At 41.2% G+C, this 22572-nt stretch overlaps 1 protein-coding gene across 1 annotated transcript in view; it reads left to right on the forward strand.

The window, feature by feature from the left end:
• LOC145402843 (ribosomal protein S6 kinase alpha-2-like) overlaps window positions 1-22572 on the forward strand; it is a 148911-nt gene that overhangs the window by 62193 nt on the left and 64146 nt on the right. The window contains exons 8-12 of the mRNA XM_080274756.1: window positions 3706-3867; window positions 7268-7413; window positions 12385-12603; window positions 17904-18062; window positions 20236-20474. Coding sequence (XP_080130882.1) covers window positions 3706-3867; window positions 7268-7413; window positions 12385-12603; window positions 17904-18062; window positions 20236-20474 — 925 coding nt within the window. The remainder of the gene's footprint in view (window positions 1-3705; window positions 3868-7267; window positions 7414-12384; window positions 12604-17903; window positions 18063-20235; window positions 20475-22572) is intronic.

Here is a 22572-nt window from a genome sequence, read left to right on the forward strand (position 1 = left end):
CCCTTCACTCCAATGATGCCTTCTTACCCTAACCCCTTCAGTCCAATGATGCATTATTACCCTGACCTCTTCACTCCAGTGTTGCCTTTTTATCACATTATTTTTGCTGAATACAAATGTTTTCATTCGGTTCAGCACAGATCTCTGTGCGTGAGTTGGTTAAAAGTTGTATCATCCCTCCAGTTCAAAAAGGCTCTCCTAAACTGAACAAAAGCATTTGAAAGTAGTAAGAATAAAATGCCATCAGGTTGAAAGGGTTAAATATCATGACTAAGGAGCCTAGACTGAGGCCCCTACATTCCTGACAGCCCAGTGAATGAATTTGTTGGTGTATGGTTGGATGAATTAAAGAAGTGGATGGAGTCATTAAAGAAACATTTGTTAGCAGATAGGCTGACAGTCTCTGTATCCATAGTTAATATAAGTAACTGGGAAATGGGACATTTAAGTTTTAAGCATAGAGTATCGATTAAGAAATTATGAATACAGTACTATATACAGTAAGGAAATAGGAATCAATGACTGTATTCAGAAGATGGGAGAGTGGAGTCACCTGTTTATAGGAAATGCAACAGCGACACTGGAGGAATGGAATTTACTATACTTTAATCAATATAACTTGTCCCAGATTTTTTTTCCCCTTTCAAAGCTTGCTTCATGTACCTCAGTAGCAGGGGGAAAAAATGCAACTCTGCATCCTTTGTTTAGCACATCATTGTGTCCAGCAGCCTATTATATTTGAGTGTTAAGTTCTTGTTACAACTGGGTATTCAAGATGGAGAAATGGCAACTCTAGGCCAATGTAAAATGAAGAAGAAATTGTGACATTGAAAACAGACTGTGCTTATGCCCTGATACATAAGTGAAGGGAACCAAAGGGAGGGCAGAAATTATCATGGTGTAAGTTTGCCAGGTATGATGGGGAAAGATCATGGAAGAATAAGTATAGAGAAAGGTGGAGAAGAACAGGGAGGTTTTAGGAAGGGAAAAGTTTGTGTAGATGAGAGTTTCATCCTTAGGTCTGTAGTGGAAAAGTTTCCAGAGAAGGGAAAGAAGCTCTATGTGGCATTCATGGATCTGGAGAAAGCATATGACAGTGAATAGACAAAGAATGTGGAAAATATTAAGAGTATTTACAATTAATGGGATGCTGTTGAATGCTGTGAGAGTGTGTATAAGGAAGCTAAGGCAACAGTGTGTGTGGATAGTGAACCGAGTTAATTTTACTATCTGAATGTTGGATTGAAACAGGGATGTGTCGTGTTGTTCAATCTGTATATGGATGGGGTTATAAAAGAGATACAAGGTAGGGCAGTGGATGTTGGAGTGACCCTAATTAGAGTGGGCAGCGTCTGGAAACTCCTTGTACTGTTGTTTGCAGATGATACTATACTGTATTGTAAAGTGAAGAAGAATGGGAACTGCAAGGCTTGGTGAATGAGTTTGGGAGAGTGTGTAAGAAATGGAATCTAAGGGTGTATGTAGGGAAGAGTAAAGTTATGGTCTCTGAGAGAAACAAAGTCAGTGAATGTACAGTGAAGTTGGATGATGCAGAAGTGGAAAATGTGAATTTATTGAAGTTCTTGGGTAGCGTGATGAGTAAGGATGGAAGTTTGGAAGTTGAAGTGTTTGAAAGGGTACCACAGGGAAGAAAGGTTGCTGGTTCTTTGAAAGCTGTGACAAGAAATAGGGAAGTGAGCATGGAAGCTAAAAAGTCGCTGCTTGATAGTGCAGTATTGTGATACCAACTCTAATGTATGGAAGCTAAGCTTGGGCTTAGTTGGAAGGACACAAGTCAAGAGTGAGAGCAGTGGAATGAGTTATTTGAGAGGAGCATGTGGAGTTACATAGACAGACAAACTGACAAATGTCGAAGTGAGGTAGCAGTGTGGTGTGGATATGATAGAAAGTGTTAGAGAAATATATTGAGGTAGTTTGGCCATGTGGAGAGGATGGAGAGCAAGAGAATAATGAGGAGAGTGTATGTGAGTGAGATGGAGGGGGTGGGGAGAGGGAAGGGGAAGCTGAGGATGAGATGGAGAGATGGAGTGAGGAAGTATATGAGTGAGGGGGGTGTGAGTTGTGGGGGAGGGCAGCAAAATGGCGGGGGACAGGGCTACATGGAGGCGATTTGTTTGTGGTTACCCCTTACGGGATTGGGGCGTCTGGGAATGGATAGATAAAAGGAACATATTATCGGAATGTCTCATGAGCGATAAAGAGGGTGGTTTTAGGAGTGATCAAGGATTTGTGGTTTGGATAGTCGCAGTAAGACAGTGGAGAAAGCATGTAAGGAAGACTGTAAGGTATTTATGCTGTATGTCATTAGAATCTGGACAAAGCGTATGACAGTTTTAACAGAGAAGGATTATGGATAGTTGTGCAGTATGTGATCTATCTATCTATCTATTGCCAGACGCCTCAATCCCGTTTGGGGTGGCCACAAACAAATCGCCTCCAAGTCGCCCTGTCCCCCGCCATTTCACTCCCCTGCTCCCAGCTCACACCCCCCTCTCTCATATACCTCTCCACCCCATCCCTCCATCTCATCCTCGGCCTCCCCCTCCCTCTTTCCCCCTCCACCTCACTCACATATACTCTCTTCGTCAGTCTTTCAGTATGTGATAGTGACGGGTAATGAATGGTGTAATGAGATTTTGTGGTGGTAGTGAGATGTGTAAAAGTAGATGGATGTCAAAGTAAATAATTTAATGTCAGTGTTGGAATAGGGGTAGGTGGGGGCGCTCACCATCCACTCACTCGATGTAGTGCCACTTTTGGGTGATGATGTAACTGCACAGTTTCACTCACATCTTAAATGTTCGGACCAACCTGCCTATCTCTGGGTTCATACGCTCCTCATGAGACAACATAGGATTGGATTCTGGATGGATGGATGAATCTGCATAGTTTAAGTTACAAGTATGAGACTTGTGAGAAACTGGTGAGAATGTGAAAAGTCAAAAGCAAGTGCTGCAGAGGAAGTGTTGGGCAGTGTGTGTGGTTTACACAGAGTGGATAGGATTAGGAAAAATAGTGATTTGCAAAAGATGTAATCAAGGAAATCTATTAAGTGTTGTATGGCATCCACATGGTGGTGTGGTCAAACAGTGAGAATGGCTATAGCCAAGCAGGTGAAATGCTGTACAGTATGTGAGTTGGTGTGAAGGTTGGAGGAGGCATAGAAGGCCAAGCAGAAGTGGATGGATGTGATAAATGAGCATGACACCAAACTGGGCAATGAAGTTAATAAGGCCATGGGGGGACTGAGAGGGGACTGAGTTGACTGGATGAAAGTGCAAAACAAGGGTTTGGCCCTCCCTTTTAACTTTACAGTCAAGAGAAAGCTTCTGTCATGCAGGTGTATGTGAAGTATATTTCAGAAGTAAATATTTAAAGAATAATTTGTACAGATGCTTCAACTTGTGAGGGAGAACTAAAATTCATGGTGCTTGAAAGATGTGTGTGAATAATTGTGTAGCTCATTCCACCAGGCAAACTTTCTGTTTCTTTGTTTTTGGATCCTAACTCACCCCATCTTTAGGTGATGATGGCGATAATATTATTGACCTAAAAAAAAAAAAAAAAATCATCTCGTAATTTTGGTAGTTAGAGTTAGGATGATATTAATGATAAAAAACAAAAATCCTCAGTAAGTTCCTTATATTTCTGGATGTGTTCTAATTTTGTTAACTTTTCCTGCAGGTCCTGATGGGGTAGAGGAACTAAAAAGGCATTCATTCTTCGCGTGTATTGATTGGAACAAATTATACAACAAAGAGATTGAGCCGCCCTTCAAACCAGCTGTGGCCAAAGCAGATGACACATTCTATTTTGACCAAGAGTTCACCGCACGAACACCCAGAGGTTGATATGCATTTGTTTTTTGTTTTTTTCGTGTAAAATTTGTATTGTAAGTTCTCTGGTATCGTATACTGTATGGGTGGTAAATTTTTTTGTCCTATAATATAAAGACTGCAACTGTGAAGTAAAGCCAGGCTTCTGGGGGGTTTGAGTGGTGCACGAATTAATGTCTTTTCTGTTCAGTGAGCATGGTGTTCATAGTTTCCCTTTTTTGTGCTTTATCCGTCCTTGTTTCTGGACCTTACTATCTCACCCCATCCTGAGGTAGGAAAAAAGAGGCCAGGTTGGTAATGATGATTTAGGGGTGATGCCAGGTTTAGTAGTGACATAGGTAAAAAGAGTCATGGAAGTAGTAGTACTGAAAAAAGATGCTGAAATAAGTTTTGTTTGTTCTTATAGTTATAAAAGCTCCAACATGCTTGCATGCATCAGCCTTGGGCACCTAATGGCGGCTCTCCATGCTGCTTGATCTCAGGCAGCCTGTCCATCGAGTCCCTTATCCCTGAGGTCACATTCAGCGACCTTGTCCCGGGTCTTTTTTGGTCTGCCTCTTGCAACCCTACTCCCAACATTTACACTTCTCACTTTCTGCACCCAGTTGTCATCCCCCATCCTCTCCACATGCCCAAACCATGACAATTTACTCCTCCTCATCATAACACCAATACACTACAGTAACATCCTCCCTCTCAATTATTCAGTCATAAATCTAGCTCCCCCTAGGCCTTGCATTCAAGGATGCACCACACGCCCACCTAATCACTGCCATTTCTGTCCATTTGAGCATACAGGTATCCTCTTCTTTTACAGCCCATGTCTCACTACCATACAGTATTACATTCCTAACACATGCTGCATACAAAGATCCCTTAGTATGGAGGAGAGCCCTTTCAATGTCAGGAAAGGCAACAGCTCCCTGAACTTCTTCCAGCCACTCCTCGCTCTAATCACAGAGCTAGCTCCAGCCCCACCTCCTGCACGTAACATGTCTGTCAAATAACAAAACTCTTCCACGTAACTCACTAGCAAGATCAATCTTTTCACACCTGACAATCTCCACATGCTCTCCCCGACACATTGCATACAAAATCAGAATTATCTCGCAGTCTGCCTCTAATACCACTACTGTACATCTATGCAGCCACTTATCACAACTGCTGCACTAGATGGAATTACATCTCATGCCCTTGTGGCAAACTGGACATGGCCACTCTCCCTCTTCTTTGACATTACTGCCATCAGCCCTAGATACCATCACTTTTGTTTTATTTGCATTTACTTTCAAGCCCTTGTGCTGCACCTCCCTTTGTTTCTCTGCAGTGATGAAAAAAAGAAATGAGTATTAAGCAGAGAGTAAAAATGATGTAATAGAGGGAAAAGTCAAAATGTAAAGTGAGGTGTTACCCCCCTTTTGTTTTTTCCTTTTTTAAATCATGGGCCAAAGCTTGATTTAACATTCCCCAAGGTCCAGCATTCCATTTACGTGCTACACATCTTCACATGTCACCTCGTTGATGTTAATACCTGCCATCTGAATTGAATACATGCCCAGCCCATCTCATGCACGCTGGTTTTATGATATTACTGAGGATGTTTTAATGTCATTTGTTTTGGTAGAAGATGAATTGTCTCTTTTGACAAAATTCAGATAATCAAACAATTCTCTTCTCTAGTCTTGAATCAAGCCTGTATTCTTTGAGATAGGAGTGCACTTCACTAATAACTGGAGGGTGATGAGGGGTCATTTCTGGTTAGAAGAGTAACTGAAGAACTTGGTAGTGCTGAGAAGGGTGGAGTGGTTAGTGGAATTTGTTAGTCAACACTCATGTTTGTAGGTTGTTATTGACATTACTGCATAACCCTGGTCTCTCTGGCTAAGCAGACTCATTGACCACAAGTAAGTAACACTCTGTGGAGCCATCCTACAGGTACAATACAACACATTGCATAGGGATCCAGCACCCCCTTGTGGTAGACAGTGTCTTACCAGGGTCAGATCAGGGGCCTTCCCATGGTGATTTGCTGGTTTGGGAGTGAAAGTTGGCAGTGAGCAAATAGGAATTTTGTAAGTTGCAGGACTTGAAAGGAACTTTAGAACAGTGGTAGGCACAGCCAATTGTGATAGTATAAGTAAAACAAAAATTATGAGTATTTTGGAATGGAAGAAGGGTTGTGGGGGTGACATGTGGAATTACCCTATGGAATAGAAAAAGGAATATGTCAGGATGGTATGGATATCTTCAGAGAATGATGCACATAGATATTGTGCCATAGGAAGTCTTTAAAAGTGAAATTGAGGATAAGGAAGAATGTACATTTGAAATGAAAGTGGGAGAATGGAACACTTACACTGATGAGATGAGGAGAGTGACACATTGAGAAAGGTACATGAGAATCAGTTTTTGTGGAGGTATTTCCCAGGAAAGAACAAAGCATCAGAGATTATTATTATGTGGATAATAATGATTGTGATTACCTTGATTTTCTAGAGAAATTGGTAATTTATTAAAAAAAATTATCATTAACAAAGAATGAACTCTGTCCTGATCCATCCTGTAAAAATGAATGAAGTTTTACTATGGCTAAATCAGATATCTGATGATGGACAGACCAGACAGTAAGAAGTAAATCACCAGCTACAGATACATTATAACCTCCTCCTCATCATCATCATCCAGACCTACTTTCCCACCCTAGGGCAGGGCGAGGAGTAACAACATCCAGACAGCCCAAGTTTGCCCAGTCCGATGGGTCACGCTTCCATTCACTCATCATTCAAGCCCACGGAATCCTGGCTCTATCTGATAGGCCAAAAAACTTTCACCACACTTTGTAGCTTCTCATAATTGTATCTGATAGAGTCACTCATAATTTATCTGCAATCTTTTATTACTGAGGTTTTTCATGTGAAAGTTCTTCAGTATTCCAGTCCATATTTGTAATGACTTGAGTTTCAAATGATATCCGTCAACTGCCATGGTTACATCTTCTAAATGATATCCGTCAACTGCCATGGTTACATCTTCTAAATGATATCCGTCAACTGCCATGGTTACATCTTCACACATCCTCAAATAAAGAGGCTATAATCTTCAGTTAGGGTGGCTCTGACAAAACTCTTTGATTTTCATTAGTTCTCTTTACTTAATTGTGTTCCAGTGTTTTGGGACCATATTTTGATCTCATTTCACCATGTTGTTGTTGTTGCCCTGGATCTTCTGGATGTGAACTCAGTGGATTGCAGGAAACTGGCCACTTTAGCCAGCCTTGTGCTGAGGTTATGGTGAAGGAATGTATTGTGAGAGAGAGGTTAATGAGGTGGACAAATGTGTTATAATAAGAGGGGCTGAACTGTAGTGAGGGTGTATAGTTCATGAATTGTTCATCTCCTTTTACCTTGCAGATTCCCCCGGGGTGCCTCCCAGTGCCAATGCCCACCAAATGTTCAAGGGATTCAGCTTTGTGGCTCCATTCCTCCTGGATGATCAGGTGGATGGCCTGGAGATGATGCAGTCACACCCTACAGAAAAAATGCAGATGCTTAGTAAAGTAAGTGCATCTTTAAAATATATTGTATTTGTCACAGTACCATTGAAGAAACAGAAGATTTGCGATGTGGGTGATGATTTGAATAGACATATAGAGGCATAGTCTCTAGGTTACTACAGAATACAGTACATGGAGAAGGAACCAGGTTGTAGAGATAGAGAAAATACATGAGTTTATGAGGCACAGGAAATAGTAGTTTGTAACACTTCTTTTAAAAAAAGGAAGTAACCAGATAACATTCATATTTAGGGATGTCTGTTGCTATTTGACTGTGTTTTTGGTTAGTAAGTTAGACAAGAAGCTACTGAGGAGTATGTGCAGCAGTTCAGATTTACTTGCACAGTATGTGATATTTTGCTGATAAAATATGAGGGGAAGGAAGTGATGTATTTACCTAGAAGAACAGTGTGGAAGTTGAAGAACTAGACAGTGAAGGAAGCTTTCTGTGTAGAGATGTGAAGAGCGGTGGCAAGTGAGGTGCCGTGACTAAGGGTGTAAATGATTGCCACTGATCCAACCAATGACAAGATAAGGGACTGACTGAGGCATACAGTCTTGGTAATGGAACGAGGAGGGAGATGCTGAGATAGAGGAAAAAAAGATTTTTATGAAATGAAAAATGGGTGGTGATTGGGAGGAATAGTTTGCAGATACATGTAGAGCTGGAAAAGAAGTGTATAAAATTTAGACATAAGCTAAATAGTATCGATGACAAAATCAGTTGTTTGGAATAACTAGACTGATGATGAGAGAAATAGGTATATTGTTGGTGAATAGTATACGAAGAATAATGACGGTAGGATACCAAGGATGCATGTAGAAAACATTACAGTCACCTTGTGAATGTTAAATTTGACTGGAAGAGGGTAATCTGGAGATAGGCGAGTCATTGTTAGGTCCCTGGCAGTGGCCACTGATATTGTGACTGCAGCTAAGGCATTTGTTTAGATGGAAATGGATAAAACTGCAGGTGTGTGGTGAAGTAGCTGAATTATTGAACATGTCTTATCTTGTGCTATTACTAGGAATTTTATCAGCACTTACAGCCAGAACTGTGAAAATGTACATCTGTATCAAAGATTTGTCTGTTGGAGTATGCACAGCCTGTAACCAGATAATGATACAGGAATACACTTTTATTCAAAAGAGTCATGACAAGCAAAGTCCCCATTTGACAGTGATTTTTCAGAGAATGAGAACATTATAACATAGGTTCTGTTGGGTTATGCCAAATGGCTGTAGAGGATTATTTGTATGTGACATTAGTCAGCTCCCCCCCCCCCCTGCATATCCAATCATAATATACAGTACTCGGTACACACTCACAGCTGCACAGTACATGCAAATAAAAATCACATAAACACTTACTAAGTACTTGCAGCAGCTCATTACTAACAACAGAAGCAACACAACAATTTGTGCTGAGTATAAACATATGCAGCCACGTATTGGGTTGTGTAGCTGTTGACACTAATGTAAGCTGATAAGCTTCTTTAAACTTGTCAGCTGATTAACTCCCTTTTCAGGGAAAGTTATTACTGTATTGTACCTGCAGCAGAAATAACAACAGTCATTAAACACTTACAGCAGACATGACACAATACTTCTTGTAGTGAGTTGTATAGTGGGTGATGCTAAGTTACTGGTCTGGCAGTCAACAAACTTTGACTGTCAGAGGGTCAGCTGGGCATTTCTTCACGTTGAGCCGTTCATTCAAGTTGGAAAACTCTTATGTAGGGTGTATTTCTTTATTGGGTATTTGGATAAACAGGATTATTCTGCTCAGTAATGAAAAATGGTGGAAAAAAAACAAAAAGTGAATCAGATAAACAAAAATTTGGATATTGGTTGTAAAGGTACTTTGGGTTTCCTGTACATCTGTAGCTATGTGGGGTTTATCTTAGAAAAATGAATACACTAGTAGTAATTAAAACGACAATACAGTAATTGTAAAAGTTCTGTAATAAGATTTGATGCATGTTAGGTACTGTTTTAATTTGGAATTTACCCAGACAATCATTTCAAAGCAACGTTTGATCATTTTCACTCTAGTATGATGCAGTAGTTTGGATCTGAGGATAGAAAAGCCTTGTGTATACATTGGAAAAAATGGGGGGCAGTATACATCAGAGTATCCCCATGATATCTTTGTTATTCATTTATGTGCATTTAATTGACAAAATACGACGGATATATTTTCCGTTAATTGTAGTATGATCGGATTGTGTTTCTGGAAAACATTTCGGGTAATGATTATTGTATACACCTCTCCCCAACTATTTGACAGGGATGCGTTCCATAAAAAGTGGTTGAATAATGAGTTGGTCAAATAATGAACCGATTTTTTTCCCATAACATTGTTAACAGATGGGGGTTAGGTTCCTGACCACCTTCGTCATTCAAACAGATTCAGTAAAGATGGCAAAAATACTGTACCAGTAAATATGAAACAAAAGTGACACAGGGATTTGAGCAGTTTTCATGTAGACCTATGTCCTCAGGGAAAATTATTTTAGTACTACTATATCTCAGATGATTGACATTTGATTTTCAGTCAAAAAAATATTGGAGAATAAACGAAATACAGTATACCTACTTAGCAATATTAAAGAAAGCCACCTGAAAGCCTTCAATAGTGTGTTTATTGCTGATCCCGCCAACTGGACATAACTTCACCATCCCAAACAAACTCAGATGTATGTAGTTTAAAACCATAAATGGCAGTGGAAATTGTCACCCGACCATGCGATGGCAAAACACTCACAAGCATTGGGGAGCACATGACTGCACCTGACAGGTAGGGGTCTGGTTGGAGCCATGGTGGTGCTGTAGTATTCCATGAGGCCAAATAGAAAGGCAGATGGATGAAGGCAACCGATCAGCAGGGTAGAGCGCAGGAGACTGGGCAGCTCAGCCAGTCTGTCTGGTGGCGTGGGGTTTGATTTGTTGAAATGGCGGAGATAACCATGTCAAACAACGAAAAAAGGTATAAATTTATAAATGTTGAAACAATGAATTGTCGAATAACGATCAGTCGAAAAATGGGGGCCTGGTGTATATGATGTAGGGACTATAGTGTTTAGAAGCAGAAATCGTTTTCGTTTTTAAAGGCTCCAACATGCTTGCATGTGTCGGCCTTGGTCACCTAATGGCGGCTCTCCATGCTGCACGATCCATTGCAGCCTCCCTGTTCAGTCCCTTAACCCTGAGGTCACACTTAATGACCTCGTCCCATGTCTTTCTCGGTCTACCCCTCATAACCCCACCCCCAATATTAACACTTCTCACCTTCCTTACCCAGTTATCATCCCCCATCCTCTCCACATGTCCAAACCATCTCAATCTACCTCTCCTCATCACAACACCAATACACTCCAGTCCCATCCTACCTCTCAACTCTTCCATCGTAAACCCAGCCCTTCTAGGCCTTGGACGCAGGGACGCACTGCACATCCACCTAATCAATGTCATTTCTGTACGTCTGAGCCGGCGAATATCTTCCTTCTTCACTGCCCAGGTCTCACTACCATACAGCATTACACTTCTAACACATGCTGCATACAAAGACCCCTTAGCACGTAGGGAGAGTCCTCTCAATGTCAGGAGAGGCAAGAGCTCCCTGAACTTCTTCCAACCACTTCTCACCCTAGCCACAGAGCTAGCTCTAGCCCCACCTCCAGCACACAACATGTCTCCCAAATAACAAAACTTCCACACACTCAAGAGATTCACCAGCAAGTTCAATCCTTTCACGGCTGACAATCTCCACCTGCTCACCCTGACACACCATACACATAAAATCAGCATTATCTCGCAGTCTACCTCTGATACCACTACATCTCTTATGCACCCATTTATCACACACACCGCACAAGATGGAATTACTTCCCACGCCCTTGTGGCAAACTGCTCATGGCCACTCTCCCTCGTCTTTGACAGTACCGCCACCAACCCTAGATATCATCACTTTTGTTTTATCTGCATTTACATAAGCAGAAATGGCAATTGTACATTGTAAAAAGTGTGCTAAAATGTCAAAGTTGTATATGTGATTGATCATATTACAGTTGATCATAAAATGAGGGTGACTGTTAGTAGTAAAAGGCATGTAATTAATAAGGGAAGGTAATAGTTGTAACACCTTATAGCTTCAACTTTTACTCATGGAAAACACAGAGATACTGTTTATAGAACTTTTTCTAGTGGAAAAAAACTTTTAGTAAGGCATAACATATGGTACAGTTTCATGGGCATTTTTAAAATGTCCATCATTAGGTATGATTTCTTGATGGTATGTGTTTTGAGATTGTTGGACCAAATTGTGGGGGGCCATCCCTATGACTTCTCTGTTGCAAATGATATGATTAGTGCTTAGAAAATTGGAGGGGTGAATTCTGCACTTCCTACCTGTGTCTGCTGTAGCATCTGTGTTAAAATACAGTACCGTACATTCATTTAGTACCAAATTTGTCTGCTTAATCCAGCATTCTCAAAAGTGTGGTTATTGGGGTCTGCACCTGTGCTTGTATGCATGTACTTATTTTTTTAATGAACAGACTGAACATAAATTATTTTGTGGATGATCTGTATTAGAATTCACTCAAGAATTCAGATACCAACAGTCTCCTGAGTAGGGGCTGTGGCTTTGTTAATTTCTTTTGTCAGTTCAGGTACTTGACATTGCAGTGCAGTATTAACACATTGTGTAAAATTTGTCGTTTTCAGTGTGTAAAATTTGTCATTTTCATATGTCATTTTCGGTTTTACATGTGATTTCCGTGTAACACGAGTCAGATGGGTTCACCTAATTGAGGCAGTCAAATTGTCTTGATGAGCTGTCTCATACTGAAGAGGCTAAGAGGCCTGCTTTTGAATCTTATGGTTTTATATAATCTATGTACTGTATGGAGTAAGTGTTAGCAGCAAGCTGTGTACTTATATTGTAATAACAACTATCATTCCTCCAAACAGAGGTTATCTGGAGTGAAGCCTAACAGCATACTGGACGAATATGACTTATCGGAGGAGATAGGGCGTGGCAGCTACAGTGTGTGCCGGCGATGTGTTCACAGAGCTACACGGCAAGAGTATGCTGTCAAGATAATAAATAAGAATACTAGGGATTGTCAAGAGGAAATTGAAATTCTCTACCGCTACGGACACCATTCCAATATTATTTCTTTACGAGATGTGAGTTGGATTCTTTTCCTGGATAAATACTTAATATTTTTAGATGTTACCGTGTTGAAAAATTTTTGCCTTACCAGCATGCATTCCTTGTTTTCCTACACATTCACTCATTACATTGTGTCATGCTGTCAGCCTTTCATACCTTCTACCTTCACCTTAAGTATACCGGTACTGTACAGTTACTTTTTGTTTTTGGCTAGTTGTTTCACTTGCTATTTCATTATTGAGTTACTGATAAAACTAACAACTTCATTTAAAAGTTACTTGTCTCTTTATCTATTTATTGCCAGATGCCTCATCTGCAAACAACAGTACAGGGAGTTTCCAAACATTGCCCTCTTTCATTAGGGCCGCTCATACATCCCCTGCCCTACTTTGTATCACTTTTATAACCCCATCGATATTTAGATTGAACTACTATGGAGACATGACACATCTCTTTTTCAATCCAACATGCACATAGAAAAATGAACTCAGTTCACTATCCACACACACTGCAGCCTTAGCACCCTCATTAATACTCTTCACAGCATTCAACAAATTCTTAGTATTTTCCTCATTCTGAGTCTGTCCGCTCTGTCATCTATTTTCTCCATATCCGTGGAGGCCGCACACAACTTCTTTCACTTTTCTAGAAACTTTTCCACAAAAGACCAAAGGATGAATATCTTTTCTACACAACCTCTTCCCTGTTCTTCTCCAACAAAATCCTCTATTATTTCCCTAACTCTGTCAATAAGTATACTACCATATACTTTTTCTGTGACACCAAGAAGATGAATGCCCCTATAATTACCACACACTTCTTATTCCCCTTACTTCTTTTGAAGCAAATAACACTGCATGCTGCATTCCAGAAAACTTGAGTGATATGCCGTATTTATGATTCGATCCTGGGGACAACCACAATGCTTACCATATACTATCCTCTTTTGTGATATGCTATTGGCACCAGTATGATGTGCATATTAGTGCATTTTAGATCTTTGAGATAGTGGTGTGGTGAATTCTTTGTGGTCTAGTGCCTGGATTATATATTTGTTTGGTGCCTCTGTTCTAAGGAAGTAAGAAACCAAATGATGAATCTGTCAACTTCATGAGTGGAGTGAAGAACTACGCTGATTTTGTTACTGAGGAGAGCAGCGTAGAGAAGCAAGTCATTGAAGCTGCCAACTGGTGAAGTAGAAGCATTTGGGAGAAATCAAAGACAGAAAGCCCACATAAGTTGTCCATCAAAAGCCAGTTAAAAGAAAACCAGATCAAGATCCATTTATATCAAGGTGCTTAAACACATTCTTGGAAGGTATGAACAGTTGGCAGAGGAAATGGCAGATGATAGAAAACAGTTTCAGACTTGAGTGGTGTGTATATAAAGGACTGGAAGTAAAGTGTTTCTGCACAACATTACAGGGGGTGCATAAGAGACATACCAAATGTAAAGAATTTCTTATTACCCATTTGAGGTGTATGGGCCCTAGACTTGGCTACCATAATCTAGTACATTTAAGAGTAGATATCTAATATACTTCCCTTGATGACATTAGATGATCCAGACACCTCCCGTCACCAATGGGAGGTTGAACCTATGCATGGCCATCACTCTGACCGGAGCACACGAAGTATCATTAGACCACCAGGCATATGGTTAAGGATGACAAAAAAAAATGTATGAAAGTTCTAGGGTGAGGGAAAGAGCTCACCAAGTGAACAGCAGTAATAATGAACACTTGACAGTTGTACATTAGGAATGGATGCCCAAAAGGGAGAAATGAAAGCCACCAAAAAAAATTAACATGACCCAAAGGTCAGCTTGACAGACCCTGGAACTTCTTAAAGAAGATCCAAGGCTAATACTCATTGAGTGAAATATAAATGCCTAATGTCAGTAATTCCATCTGTACAGTCTTAATATAACAGGAGCTGCCTAGAAGAGGAGCAGCTGACCATCAGTCAGTGAGGAAAAAACAGTGGAAGAAAGAGGACTACTGAAGACAGAAGCAGCTAAACACACAGCTGGTGTGATATAACCCAAAGCAGGGTGTCACATGAGTACAGTGTTAATGCCAAGAGCAAGTGCCTGAGGAATTTGTGATAAGGTCTGTGGTTAGCCCCAGGCTCTGGCCTGTGCTTTGATGTCCTGTTTGAACAGTAGGGGTAAAGTACTGTAGTGCATTTCATGACACAGTGGAATTGCAATCCTCTTCCCAACATCATAACAGATAGGGATGATTTCCGTAGTAGTTAAAGATGTCCAAGCTACTATTTCTTGCATGTTGACGTTGACCAACTATTAGGATGAAAAAGGCAGCATTTCATGGTATCATTTACTTTCACTGATCAGTTTTTAAATACAGCTACTGCCTCCTTCAGTATCTTTGTTTTTTGTGCACAATAAACAACTTCAATACACTGTACTTAGTTTATATGGTGGTAGGTGGGGGCGACCATCATCCACTCATTTGATGTACGTAGTGTTACCTACTTCTTCCTTCACCCTTATCATTCTTTTTCTGTGTTTACCCTCTTCTCTTCCTATTTCTCCCATCTTTGCCGTCACTTTTTATTACTCTTCTTTCCTTTTCAGGTGTTTTACATTGACAAGCTTAATGGTTTCCTGTCTATCTATCTATCTATTGCCAGACAGCTCAATCCCGTTTGGGGTGGCCACAAACAAATCGCCTCCACGTCGTCCTATCACCTGCCATTTCACTGCCCTGCTCCCAACTCACCCCCCCCCCTCTCTTATATACCTCTCCACCCCATCCCTCCATCTCATCCTCGGCCTCCCTCTCCCCCTTCCCCCCTCCACCTCACTCACATACATTCTCTTCGTCAGTCTTTCACCCTCCATCCTCTCCACATGGCCAAACCACCTCAGTGTGTTCCTCATAATCCAGGAAACTATTAGAACATTGGGTGGTAACCATATAACCAACTCAAACATGTTCCCTATGTGTCAACAAGTGGGTTGGCAGAGGGTTAGTGCCCCTCCCCATAACACAACTAACTCAAAAACAGGCTGCCACCCCTTACTGGATTATGGCATCTTACTGTAGGTAGATAGATTGATTGATAGACTTTGTTTATTGTAGATGCCATTGGTCTCATTTCACATTATCAAGGACTCAAGTGTGATGCAACTCCAGTTTTATCTGCCATTTTTGTCTCAGCCAGGCATGTATCAAATCCTTTTTGTAGATATATGGTATGCAGTCTACAGTAGAGGTCTATCTATCTATCTATCTATTGCCAGATGCCTCAGTCCCGTTCGGGGTGGCCACAAACAAATCGCCTCCACGTCGCCCTGTCCCCCGCCATTTCACTGCCTTGCTCCCAACTCACACACCCCTCTCTCATATACCTCTCCACTCCATCCCTCCATCTCATCCTTGGCCTCCCCCTCCCTCTTCCCCCCTCCACCTCACTCACATACACTCTCTTCGTGAGTCTTTCATCCTCCATCCTCTCCACATGGCCAAACCTTTACCTCAGTGTGTTCCTCATAACGCTTCCTATCACATCCACATCCACACCACAACGTTCCTTTATATCCCCATTTGTCAGCCTGTTTCTCCATGTGACTCCACAGGCTGCTCTTAAATAACTCATTTCCATTGCTCTCACTCTTGACTTGTGTCCTTCCAGCAACATCCAAGCTTCATCTCCATACGTTAGAGTTGGTATCACAATACTGTCATGTAGTAACTTTTTGACTTCCATGCTTACTTCCATGCTTCTTATCACTGCTTTCAAGGAACCAGCAACCTTACTTCCCTGCTGTACCCTTTCAAGCACTTCACCCTCCTAACCTCCATCCTTAGTCATCACACTACCCAAGTACTTAAACGTACTCACATTTTCCAATTCCTCACCATCCAACCTCACTGTACATTCACTGACTTCACCTCTCTCAAAGACCATCACTTTACTCTTCCCTACATTCACATTTAGATTCCGTTTCTTACACACTGTCCCAAACTCGTCCACCAAGCCTTGCAGCTCCCCTTCGTCTTCACTCAACAACACAGTATCATCTGCAAACAACAGTACAGGGAGTTTCCAATCACTACCCTAGAGTAGAGGTTCATGTACATAATTGTATGATATTTCAAGGACTATATTGAGTTCAAGTAATTCAAATAGTGCACAGTATGTACTGCATGTCTGTTTGGCCAGAGGCAGATATAGTAACACAATAATAAATCACTGTATACCTTCGTGTCTGTTCGCCTCCTCCAGGTTCATAAACATACACTGTAGCTGCTTTTAGTGACACAGAGTAAATGGAATCTGATCATGTCACCTGACATTTCTGATGATACATGTTTCTTTTTCATAATTGCTTTAGATTGATAAGCCAATGGAATAATATATTGTTACCAGTTAGAATGCCGCACTAGAACAGTGTGTCGGTATTTGATCATATAATGCTGACCTTATGTTGCACCATGGATGTTGCCTTTTCCAATTTTTCTTCCTTGACCTTCAATACATAATATTTCAGGTTACACTTCTTTATATCACATCAACCCAGCTGATGACAATACAAACAGTTACAACACACCCAGTATTAGATGGAGCCAGGCACAGTAATTTTTTAAATCTCTCTCTCTCTCTCTCTTTTTTTTTTTTTTGTGCCCTTAAGCCTGAGGTAAGATGCAGAAAAGAAGATATTGAAGTTCTATTGCTGCCTGTGAAGCTGATATGCCAGTTTCCCCGGTGTCCTGCTGGAGAGGGACGTCTTTATGTGGTGGCACCAATGTAACTGGTTGGTAAAATTTCCTGGTTATAAAAGCGTCCCTCACCTACTTGCTGTCTCCTGTGAAAGGATGATGATGGATAATCAGCAATGAGCAGTCTCAATGTGCAGTCTACTAGGTTTGCATCATAAATGAACCAGGGATTATAACTATTACTCCCTTAATATGCAGTACCAGCTGTACAGTTTTTTTTTTTTTTTTTTTTTTTTTTTTTTTTTAAGATGAATAATGAGCAATGCCTGTATGGGAAAAATTTAACGCTGGAATATTGAATTGGGAATCTGGAATAAACTGATCCTTTATTGTAGTAGTAGTAGTAGTAGTGGTGGTAGTTGTAACCCAAGGCTCATTTGAACATAAACTTCCAACATATTCTTTTCAAATGCAGGGAGGAAATTAAGAGACATTTGTATAACTGGGCAGCGAAGCCACCCAGGAATATCAGTGCCACCACATGAAGGCATCCCTCACCAGCACCAGTCTTTATTGTAAGACTGTACTATAGTTAGACCTATATTTATTTATCCCTGTCTTCCTCAGGTATACGAAGATGAGTCACATGTATATCTGGTGATGGAGCTGATGCGAGGAGGGGAATTGTTAGACAAAATATTACGGCAAAAGTTCTTCTCGGAACGTGAAGCGTCGGCTGTTCTGTTAACCCTCACTCAGGCTGTCCGACATCTTCACCAAAATGGGGTGAGTTTATTATTTCTTTAATTTTATAATTCTTTAAGAACTGATCCATTTTATTAGGCTTGCTGGTGATAAACTCTCTCTCTCTCCATTTTGGACCCTACTTTGCCCCATTCTTAGGTGGGAAAAGCCAGAATGATGATGATGATGATTTCTCAGGCTTATCTTCAAGCATTCCCTGTAGCCTTCTTTGTAACATCTTGTCTTCATCAGGAATTACTGTTTGCTAAAACTGTAATGTTTTGAAAAGAAGGTATCTCAGTTTTAAAGAAAATATATTATGGTTCTCACCATCCACTCACTTGATGTAGTGTTGCTCTGGGTGTCTGCCCTTTCCTCTCTTCCTCTTCTGTCTTTCATTTCTTCATTCTTTCCTTTTCCTTCTGCCTGCAGGTGACTTTACACTCCATCTTCTGTCTTTCTTTCCTTCATTCTTTCCTCATCCTTCTGCCGATAGGTGACTCTACACTGAGTGACAAGCCAAATGGTTTCCTGTACACCAGGAAACCATTTACTACGATGGGTGGTAACCATACAACCAAATTATGGCACCTGGTGGTTTAGTGGGTAATTAAGGCACTCAATCGGATTGAGCCAGTGAAGGTTTATATCCAAGGGATGATTGGGGTTTACTGCTCACGTAATACCACTCAGGGATGAGTGAGTCTGGTCACTCTCATCTTAAATGTCAGGACCAGCTTGCCTAGCCCCGGGCTCCTACGTTTCTCATGGGGCAACTTAGGATTGGATGATGGATGGAGGGATGGATATATATGGATGTTTAGACCTTTGAGGTAGAGCCAGGGTTCCAGGGGCTTGAATGGTGAATGAATGAGTGTCTGGCTTATTTCACTGGGCAACTACAGTATGCTAAGGGCTCATGACACTCACTGGAGATAAAGGTAGTGTTGGCAGCAGCAGTGGTAGTAAGGGAATGCTGGTGGTACTAAGCAGTATTGGTAGCAAGGCAGTAATTGTAGGGATAGTAGTGGCAGTAAGGGAGCAGTAGTGGTGGCAGTGGTGATGGTGCATTGGTTGCAACACAGTTCTCCTGCTCTAATGCATTCTCCTTTCATGTTTTTTTCACCTTACCTAATCCTATCCTTAGGTGGGAAAAACAGAGTCAGGATGATGATGATGATGATGATGATGATGATGATGATGATGAAGATAACCATAACACCAATAAATGAATACCAGGAGGTTTTGTGGGTTAAGGCATTCCAACCTTACCCATATAAGAGTTGAAGGTGAGTGTTTGGTGTATATTCACGCACTGTAATGCCACTCAGGGATGTCTATCTATCTATCTATTGCCAGACGCCTCAATCCCGTTTGGGGTGGCCACAAACAAATCGCCTCCAAGTCGCCCTGTCCCCCGCCATTTCACTGCCCCGCTCCCAACTCACACCCCCCTCTCTCATATACCTCTCCACCCCATCCCTCCATCTCATCCTCGGCCTCCCCCTCCCTCTTCCCCCCTCCACCTCGCTCACATACACTCTCTTCGTCAGTCTTTCACCCTCCATCCTCTCCACATGGCCAAACCACCTCAGTGTGTTCCTCATAACGCTTCCTATCACATCACTGTCACTCAGGGATGTACAAGTGATTAACTGTACCTCAAATGTCCACACTGAATAGCCTAAACCAGGGGTCCCTGTGATCCTGATGGAGTAATGCAGGACTAACATTTTGAACCCTCTGATACATTTTTTAGATTACCAGTAGCCTATTCTTGCTGTCTCCATTAAATTTTGTTCAGCTTGGGAGGGATCTGTTATAATTTAAGGGATTATTGAAGGCTTTATCTAGACCTCCAGTTGAGAAAGTCTCCTCTTGGTTAAATAAAATTGTCTTGTGTAGAAATAGTAAAAATAAAACAGAAATACATCTTTGACTTGAACAGATTAACCTCTTGAATTTTGTGATGTATTTTTCTGCTTATGCTTGCCGTCTCCTGATGACTGGTCGGCCATTTTTTTTTTCTTCTTATACAAAGGTTTAGCTACAGTCTTCAATAGCCTTTTCACAACAAAAATCTCTCCTAAGCCAAATAGAATTGGCTTTAGGTAGCAAAAATAAACCCCCAAATTACCAGTAGTTCCCCACACTGAATGAGTTAAATGATGGATATTGAACCTAATTCTTTACATTCATATTTTAACCCTCACAGGTGGTACACAGAGACCTGAAGCCATCAAACATCATGTACGCAGATATTTCCGGAAGCCCCGAGTCCCTCAGAATATGCGACTTTGGGTTTGCGAAACAACTACGAGCAGAGAACGGTCTGCTGATGACGCCATGCTACACCGCCAATTTCGTTGCTCCTGAGGTGCTCAAGAAACAGGGCTACGATGCTGCCTGTGATATCTGGAGTCTGGGTGTACTATTGTATACCATGCTGGCTGGGTGAGTGTTATGTTTGTTTTTATTTATCATTGTTGCCACTGTGCAGTAAGTTATTGTTATATGTTCCTTTTTTTTTGTTTATTATTACTATTATTATTATTATTATTATTATTTTATTTTTTATTTTTTATACTGACATGAGATCAAGCTGGCTGGATGAATGTTCTGAGAAGAAGTGCATGATCAAAGATTTGGCATCCCTTCTTAACGTGACAGTGTCCAGATTGACTCTATGGGAGATGTTTATGTGAATCTACAGAATGTGGTGAATGTTTTGGTGTATCAGATAGAGCCAAGATTCGGGGGGCTTGAATGATGAGTGAATGGAAGCGTGGCCCATTGGATTGGGCAAACCACTAGTTTAGAGATACCCGGTGCTTTATGATACGTACGGTACCCACAGTGATTTAACTGAACGACTTAAGATACATGGTCTGATGGTTAACCCCTTCAGGCCAGTGCCACCTTTTTTTTCTCTTTCTTTTGTTTAACTTTGCTACCTCCAGATGATTTTAGTTAACTTTGGAAAAATCTCTTATACTGATGGGGAAAGTTAGGCTGTATCTAACTTCTCCAATTTGAAACATTTTCTTTGTGTAAATGCTTGAAGGTATGGCAGGTGGTGGTTCTGTGAGCATGTTATGTCAGGAGGGATATAGGTTGGTCATCTACTCTTATGTGTTCTGTATGCAGCATTTATCCTAAAGTTTTCTGGATTATGACAAGGAGGGAGATGAGAAGACAGGAAGAAATCAGTAGGATAGAAGTTGTGGAAGCAATGAAGAAAGTTAAATCAGGGAAAGCCCCAGGAATTGATGGAGTGTGTGGTGAAATGCTGAAGCATGGGGAAGAGATAGTAGTAGAATGGATGTGGAAGATGTGCAGATTGGCCTGGGAGGAAGGTAGAGTCCCGGAGGATTGGAAGTCAGGTACTGTATAATTATTCCCTTGTACAAAGGAAAAGGGGAAAAAGAAGTGTGTGGTAATCATAGGGGCATTTGTCTTCTTAGTATAATAGGAAAAGTGTATGGTAGGATACTTATTGACAGAGTTAGAGAAAGAACAGAGAAATTAGTTGGAGAAGAACAGGGAGGCTTTAGGAAGGGAAGAGGTTGTGTAGATCAGATATTCATTCTTAGATCTTTAGTGGAAAAGTTTCTAGAGAAGGGAAAGAAGTTGTATGCGGCTTTCATGGATTTGGAGAAAGCATTTGACAGGGTGGATAGACAAGGATTGTGGAAAGTGTTAAGAATATATGGAGTAGATGGGAAGTTGTTGAATGCTGTGAAGAGTATGTATGATGGTGCGAAGGCTGCAGTGCATGTGGATGGTGAACTAAGTGAATTTTTCTCTTTGAAAGTTGGGTTGAAGCAGGGATGTGTCATGTCTCCATGGTTGTTCAATCTGTACATGGATGGGGTAATAAAAGAGGTACAAGGTAGGGTAGTGGATGTTGGAGTGGCCCTGGTGAGAGAGGATAGTGTTTGGAAACTCCCTGTACTGTTGTTTGCAGATGATACTGTGTTGTTGAGTGAAGACGAAGGGGAGCTGCAAGACTTGGTGGATGAGTTTGGAAGAGTGTGTAAGAAACGGAATCTAAAGGTGAATGTAGGGAAGAGTAAAGTGATGGTCTTTGAGAGAGGTGAAGTCAGTGAATGTACAGCGAGGTTGGATGGTGAGGAATTGGAAAATGTGAGTACGTTTAAGTACTTGAGTAGTGTGATGAGTAAGAATGGTGGTTTGGAGGGTGAAGTGCTTGAAAGGGTACAGCAGGGAAGAAAGGTTGCTGGTTCTTTGAAAGCAGTGATAAGAAACAGGGAAGTGAGCATGGAAGTGAAAAAGTTACTACATGACAGTATTGTGATACCAACTCTAACGTACGGAAGTGAAGCTTGGACGTTGTTGGAAGGACACAAGTCAAGAGTGAGAGCAGTGGAAATGAGTTACTTAAGAGGAGCCTGTGGAGTCACATGGAGAGACAGGGTGATGAATGAGGATATAAAGGAGCGTTGTGGTGTGGATGTGGATGTGATAGGAAGCGTTATGATGAACACACTGAGGTGGTTTGGCCATGTGGAGAGGATGGAGGGTGAAAGAC

Source organism: Coenobita brevimanus, chromosome 59 (assembly GCF_032717465.1).
Source record: "Coenobita brevimanus isolate Jiangsu-jjx chromosome 59, ASM3271746v2, whole genome shotgun sequence".
In the NCBI taxonomy this organism is placed as follows: domain Eukaryota; kingdom Metazoa; phylum Arthropoda; class Malacostraca; order Decapoda; family Coenobitidae; genus Coenobita; species Coenobita brevimanus.